General features: G+C 39.9%; 1 protein-coding gene across 5 annotated transcripts in view; it reads left to right on the forward strand.

The window, feature by feature from the left end:
* Positions 1-3,732: 3,732 nt before the first annotated feature.
* Positions 3,733-7,387, forward strand: part of CHD6 (chromodomain helicase DNA binding protein 6) — a 160,498-nt gene continuing 156,843 nt past the window's right edge. For all 5 annotated transcript variants that reach the window (XM_045295407.1, XM_045295412.1, XM_045295409.1 and 2 more), the window contains exon 1: positions 3,733-3,773. In XM_045295407.1, coding sequence (XP_045151342.1) covers positions 3,741-3,773 — 33 coding nt within the window. In that variant the 5' untranslated portion in view covers positions 3,733-3,740. The remainder of the gene's footprint in view (positions 3,774-7,387) is intronic.

Raw genomic sequence — 7,387 nt, forward strand, 5'->3', positions numbered from 1 at the left:
TGTGTGTGTGTGTGTGTGTGTGTGTGTGTGTGTACATACATGTCTGAATACACATATTTTAAGGGAGTACTAAGTTTGGAAGATGTCTTTTGTTATTTCCTTGTGCTCATGAAATACCGAATTAAAACTGACATGAGGGTTTGGATCTACACACCTGGGGGTCAGGTAGGTGATTAGGATTTGGAAATGTGCAGTAATCAGGGTGTGGACAGATGTTGAGTAGAGAACTAAGAGAACCCTTGTGGTGTTGGCAGTGTTGAACCCTGGGGACACTGACATTTAAGGGTAGGATCTCAAAATAGAAGACATGGGAGGGAGGAGTTTAAGAAGAGGAAATGGTCCGTAGTTTAAAATGTAAGGAAGCCAGAAGAAAGCCTGAAAAACTCCCACTGAAAAAGTCATTGCTCAAAGCAGAAATAGGAAAGTGATGTGTAAGATGTGGAATTTTGGGTACGTCTCTGTAATTTGCAAAGTTTTTTCATTGTTGTTACTTTAAGATAGAGCAGAACCTGTCTTGTAAGGGCGGGATAATACTTTGTTGAGGGAAGAAGAGTTGTGGAAAGGGAGAGGCATTGTGAGCTCATCAGGAGAAAAAAATTTTTCCATTCAATAACTGTTTATTGGCACCTGTTATTTATGAGCCCAATACTGTTCCAGACTCCTGGGTACAGTGGGGACAAAATGACTCGTGTGAAATTAATTAAATGCTGCATTAATATGTGAGCTTAGACATGAAGTAAAGAGAGCAGGGATCCTGCCAGTTTTCCTATTACATATAATCTTTTAGCAATGTTGACAAATTCCCTCATTTGCTCATACAGGAATTTCAGAATATGTGTGCATGTCTTATTAAGAATATGTTTTTAATAGAATCATAACCATTGCTGTTAAGTTGATTCTTACATAGCAACTCTACAGGGTTTCTAAGTCTGTGAAGCTTTACAGGAGCAGATGGCCTCATCTTTCTACCATGGAGTGGCTGATGGGTTTGAACTGCTGACCTTGGGATTAGCAATCTAAGACAGTATCACCAGGGACCATGAAATTACTGTTGGATCCATTCTTTATTGAGCCAGTCAGTAGGCTCTATTAACTTTTGAGTGATGGCAACAAAGTGTCAGAGGTTATAAAACCATCCCCAGCATTGTGTACAAGTACAGGCTATAGGGCGAAGCTTTTCATCTATTTGTGCTATGTAAAATTTAGATTTCATTTTTTTCTTTTTGTTTTCTTTTTAAAGTGTGCCGCTAAAGGTCGAAAAAAATTAAAAAGACAAAAGTGGCATTGCCAATGTAAGAGAAAGCACTTTGTAAATAATAGAGACTGGTGTAGTGGGGCTAAGTGTTGGGCTCCTAACTGCAAAGTAAACAGGTGGAATCTACCAGCCCCTCCCAAGAAGAAAGATCAGGCTTTCTGCTTTTGTAAAGGTTTGCAGTCTTGGAAACCAATTGGGGCTGAATTGGAGTAGACTCCATGGCAGTGGGTTTGGATTTATTTGGGCTTGGTTTTCTCAGAAGGAAAAGTCATTAGGTGTGTATTGGAGACCTATTGGTGGTGGTTATGTTTGTTATCCATCAAGATGCTGTGAATGGTCTGATGATGATAACGTGGGATTTGCCAAGATGGTTCTGGCCAAGTGGAACAGTTAGAAAAGTAGCATCACTCACTCACCTAGATTTAACTGACTGCCTCTCTCTCAGTGGAGTGGGGTAGGGTTGGGTGGGGTTATCGACTACATGCAGCTTGAACATTGCTGAAGGTACCGGTGGCCATGTCTTGGGTGTGAAGGGTTGGGTGGAGGCTGTGATTTGGTTTAGAATCTTTTGTTCACCCCTCTTCCTCTAGGCCTTCTCTCCATGCTTTTTGATCCCATTGGAGCCCTATGTGCTTTAGCCCCATTTCTTGCCCTGCAGTCATCTGCCAGCTGTTTTCTCAGGCCTTAGGATGAGACAGGGGTCTTCATGGCACTCTGCAGTGCCCTGACTCTGCTCCAACAAACGGTTTCTGTAGTGCCTGCTTCGGTCCCCCAGCTCCCTCTAAGGCTCTGCTCTATTCCCTACTTGCCCATTTCCTTGGAATAAAAAAACAAACCAAAACCATTGCTGTCAAGTTGATGCCAACTCATGACTTTATAGAACAAAATAGGCTTTATGGAAACAGACTGCCCCATCTTTCCCCCACAGGCTGAGGGATTTAAACTGTCCACCTGTCTGTTAGCAGCCGAGCGCTTACTTAACCTGTGCCACCCGGTTTCCTTCCTTAGGATAAATTGCTAAGAGTGGGGTTGGCAGATGAAAAGATTGGAACCATAGATAGATCTAATGATATAATGCCCAGGGCTCTGCAGAAAGCTTGAGACAAAAGAGCAATCAGAGTGTAGGACCTCTTATTGCCTGCACCTGGCAGTGTTGGGGCCCTGCTTGTTCATTTGTGGTGATTACATGGAAGCTGGTATTTTTTTTTTTTTTTACATCTCTAGTTCATTATAATTATATCACTTCTCTACATAGAAACAAGTAATTTTTATTGGTATTGGTGGATTTTTTTAGTGTGTTTGTGAAATTTCATTTTGTTGAGTTGAATTTTATATGAGCATATATACATCTTATTATTAAGGAGCCCTTGTTGTGTAGTGTGTTATGTGCTTAACTACTAACCACAAGATCAGCAACTCAAATCCAATACCGATTCCTCAGAAGAAAGATGAGATTAAAGATCAACAGTCTCAAAAACCCAAAGGGGCAGTTTTGTTCTGTCCCATATAGGGTTTTGCTATAATTTTGTGGCAGTGAGGTTGGTATTATTTCTGGTAATCTCCCTATTAGCCAGAGAATATGTGACAGACTTTTGTTGTTAATAATACTGGCTTTTCTGGGGTCTGATCATTTCAAGTTGGAAGGTAAACTTGTACTGATACAATTTACCTAGAATTGACTCCATTGTAATAAAGCTCAGAGGATACAATTCTGTTTAAGTTTAGCTGCCCTGAATCAGAGCAGCCTGGAAATTGGTGCTTTTCTGGAGGTGAACAATAGTTCCATCAAATACTGATATTCACATTGATTGTTGGAAAGATCACTTGCTAAGTTAACTTTCCTTTTCTCCTGTTTTGCCAATTCTCCTCTGCCTTTCCCCCTTTGCTCCTTGGCCTAGCACCTGACCATGTCAACTTTCTAGTTTGTTCTTTTGTCAGTACACTCATTGCAAGTAGCAATATCCTGGTAGACGTACCTCATTGGGGAAGAACCTATGGCATTCTGTGGTCCTTTATATAGAAAAATAACCCTAGTGACATGGTGGTTAAGGACTAGCCTGCTAACCAAAAGATCAGTTTTAATCAGCATTGGGCTGCATGGTCAGCAGTTCAAAACAGTGTAGAATTGCCCTGTGCTTTTATGAGACTGTAACTGTTTATAGGCATAGAAAGCCTCTCCTTTCCCTTAAGGAGCGGCTGGTGGTTTTGAACTTCTTTCCTCAAGTTTTGCAGCCCAACATGTAACTCACTATGCTACCAGGGCTCTTTTTGACTCCATCCAGTCTGTAGCAATAAATAGAATTTGAGATAGAGTTAGCGCTAGGGCTCCTGGGCATGGTGGACTAGAAGACCACCGGTTAGTTCCTTAGAAATAATCCTTGGTTTGTCATAGTCAGTGCTGAGGTAATCTAAGGTGTAAATTTGAATTTTATCATAATCCTTGCCTTTTTTATGTTTTACAGAAGAAAATTTCTTCCTTCAATAGATGATAATGAAAATTCAGAAGAAAGAGAAGCAGGTAAGTGACCCATTTCTCTTAGGGGAATGCACCCAGTGGGCATAGGTGCTTTTTTTAACCAGGAGACACTACCAGTCTTCCCTCATCTTTGAGCCTCTGCTAAGGCTTGCCACGTGGCAACTGAGGGTTTTCTTCTAAGTGACTTTATATATGATTTTTTCCTTTTGTGGAGGTCAGCTCCAATATAGGAATTAGTGTAATGAAAACTATGAATCAAATTATTATTCAAAGTTAGGTACCGTATATACTCAAGTATAAGCTTGAGTTTTTCAGCACATTTTTTAGTGCAGTTTTTGTGGTAAAATTAGGTGCCTTGGCTGATACTCGGTTCAGCTTATACTCGAGTATATACAGTATGTGTGAGAGAGCTTTTCCTCCCTGGGAATAGCTGTCCACGTTTTAGTAAAAGAGAGATGTGAGTAATTCTTCATGGTGTATATACAAAGGGACTTGAAAAAGTTTGTGGAAGCTGATAGCAAGGGTTCAAGTAGAAAGAAAATATTTTGAGAATGATGATGGCAACAAGTGTACAAATGTGCTTGACACAATGGATGTATTGTGTTAAGAGCTGAATGAACCCCAACAAAATGATTTAATTTAAAAAAAAAGTTTGCGGAAACATAGCATAAAAAGACTGAGTAAGAGTTTTCTTGGAGAGAGGGGCTCTTAAACTGGTTGGAACATCAGCCTTTTGGCATTACGTTTCCTGTAGAGGAGCAGAATTCAGAAAGATAATTTGGCCTGTGCTAAGATAGATATCTTTTCAGAATTGGTACTTTCCCATTCCAGGTGGCTGTACTTTTGAAGGATGCCAGAGACCCCAGCCAGTGATTCTGGGCAGTGAGATGGGAGGGGCTGCTTGTCTCTTAGAAACATACTTATCTCTGATGGTCCGTCTTTTTCCTTTTCTAAAATTCAATGGTAACCTGGTAACCAGGCAGGGATCTGAATACTTGTCCTTCACTAGAGCCCAGGGGTTTGTGATAGAGCCAAGGACACTCTGGTGCAAAGCGGCTGGCGAGACCAGCCTCTCTCTCCTCTCTCTGCTCTGAGGATGCACTAGTCAGATGAGGGTGATTTGGAGATACAAGGACTAACCTCTGATATGTACTCAATGAATAGGTCATTATGAAACCAGAACAAAACAGCCTGTTTGAGAAAATAATTGATTCATCCGCTGTCAATTCTTAACAGGAAGAGCAGTGAGTATCTATGTTATGGATTTCTTTTTGTTCTAATTCTGTAATGAGTTGCCTCCTGGTAGGTAAAGTGCTACAGAGATGCAGTTCTGTCTGCTAGAAATGTGTTTCTTATGACTATACTCAGGTGAGGGCAAAGCTTAGAGCAGGGAAGTTTATTAGTGACTTGTTCTAATAGCAAAACTGGGAAGGAACCTACATTAGTCCCTCAAAAGGACGACTAATTAACTCATAGCACATCCACCAAAGCTTCTCACCTGTTAAAATGGACACATTATTGAAGAGAACCCCAAACTCTCAGAGCTATTGTCATCTATGATACTCGAACAGATTTATATTTCTTAAAGCAATCTGCATTGTTCTTTTAAATGTTCTTTTATGTTAACCTTTTGCTTTAAGTAAAAATACACTCTACCAATTATTCCAAAATTAATCTTTTTTTTTTTTAGAAACAGTGCTGGTTAATATTAACATCTTTGGTGCATTAGCCAGCTATTCTGTAGCTTCAGTTAGGTGGGTTTTCATTCATAATCTTACCCCCCGGGGTTTCAGGTCTCACAGCAACATAGATGAGCTGGGTGTAATTTTTTTTTCAAAGTTAATTGTAGATGTGAAGCAGCAAGTTTAATAAGAGATCTACTCTCACAGTGAGCTTTTCCTACTTCTTTCAGAGGTACGATGTTAGGCCATACTGATGACTTAAAAAATTGTAGAGCATGAAACTAGAAAATTATGTGAGTGCTAAAGAAATGTACAAACTCCAGAATTTATGTGTGCAGAGTTCAGTGCATGACAGAAAGGAGACCCATGTGTGATGTGAACTTGAATGTTAATTTCAGCTGATCAGGATTGAAATACTAGCTCTTCCACTATGTGACTTTGTGTAACCCAAAACTTGTTTTGCTCATCACCCCAATGGCAGCAGTCATACCTGCCTTTGGTAAGAATTAAATGAGGTAATTTATTGAGTGACTGGCCACCACTGTTATCCACACCAGAAAACCAAACCCACTGCCATCGAGTTGAATACAACACTTGGCAACCTGATAGACCTGCTAATGTGGGTTTCTGAGACTATTAACTGTTTTCAGGATTAGAAAGCCTTCCCTTTCTTTTAGAGCAACATGGTGGTTTCAAACTGCTAACCTTGCTGTTAGCAGCACAATTTGTAATCCACTATGCCGCTAGGGCTCAGAAGCCCTTTAGTGTAACAAAAAAAACAATATTATCAAACTTCTTTTTCTCAACATTATTCTAAGGTATAAGAAGTAGCAGCAAATAAAACATCCATACTTTAAAAATGAGATTTTCATTTAATTTCCCTCTTCTCTGAAGAAAAATTACATGTAAATCACACTTGGATCCTGAAAATGCCCCATTTCCTTGTCACAAGTCTCATCAAGGTAAATTATACTGAGATGACAAATTTTACACCTTATTCAAAACTCAGTAATAAAATAATCATGCTTATCATTAACTAGAAAGGGAATAAGAGGAGTAGTATGCCAAGAACAAAGATTTAGAGGCTGACTTAGTACTGCCTAAGTAAGTGTTGTAAGGAAAATGCTGTTGTTAAGTGCTGTGAGGTTGGTTCCGACTCATTGCAACCTTGGGTACAACAGACTGAAATGTCATTCTCTTCTCATTGTTATGTTTGAACTCATTGTTACAGCCACCATGTCAATCCCGCTCCTAGACTCTAGATCAGCGGTTCTCAACCTGGGGGTCAGTTGTCCCTTTCACAGGGGTCTCCCGATTCATAACAGTAGCAAAATTACGGTGATGAAGTCGCAATGAAAATAATGTTATGGTTGGGGGTCGCGACCACATGAGGACCTGTATCAAGGGGTTACGGCATGAGGCAGGTTGAGAACCACTGCTCTAGAGGATCTGCTGCTTTTTCATCGATCCTCCACTCTCCAAGCATGATGCTCTTCTGTAGGGATCACTCCCTCCTGACATCACCTTCAAACATGTTCTAACTCTACTGCTTCTAAGACAGGTTTTTCTTTCTTCTGGTAGTATGCTCAATCATCACCAACCCCATAGTTGAGTAGCATCATTTCTGTCATCTTCATTATACATGCTCTAGCTTTTGCATACACATGAAGCTATTGAAAATACCATGGTTTGGGTCAGGCACATATTAGTCCTCAAAGAAACACCTTTGCTCTTTAAGACTTTCAAGAGGTTCTTTAAAACAGATTTTCGAATGCCATACATAGATCATTTGATTTCTTGACATGCTTCTATAGGTGTTGATTACAGATCTAAGTAAAATGAAATTCTGGTTAACTTCAATCTTTTCTGTTTATCATGATATGGTTTACTGGTTCATTTGTGAGACCCCATCCCCCATCTCCTACCTTTACATCGAGTTGCAATCAATATTGAAGTCTATAGACTTTTTTTTTT

Source organism: Echinops telfairi, unplaced genomic scaffold (assembly GCF_000313985.2).
Source record: "Echinops telfairi isolate 266 unplaced genomic scaffold, ASM31398v2 ScPeMD7_5592;HRSCAF=6446, whole genome shotgun sequence".
NCBI lineage: Eukaryota > Metazoa > Chordata > Mammalia > Afrosoricida > Tenrecidae > Echinops > Echinops telfairi.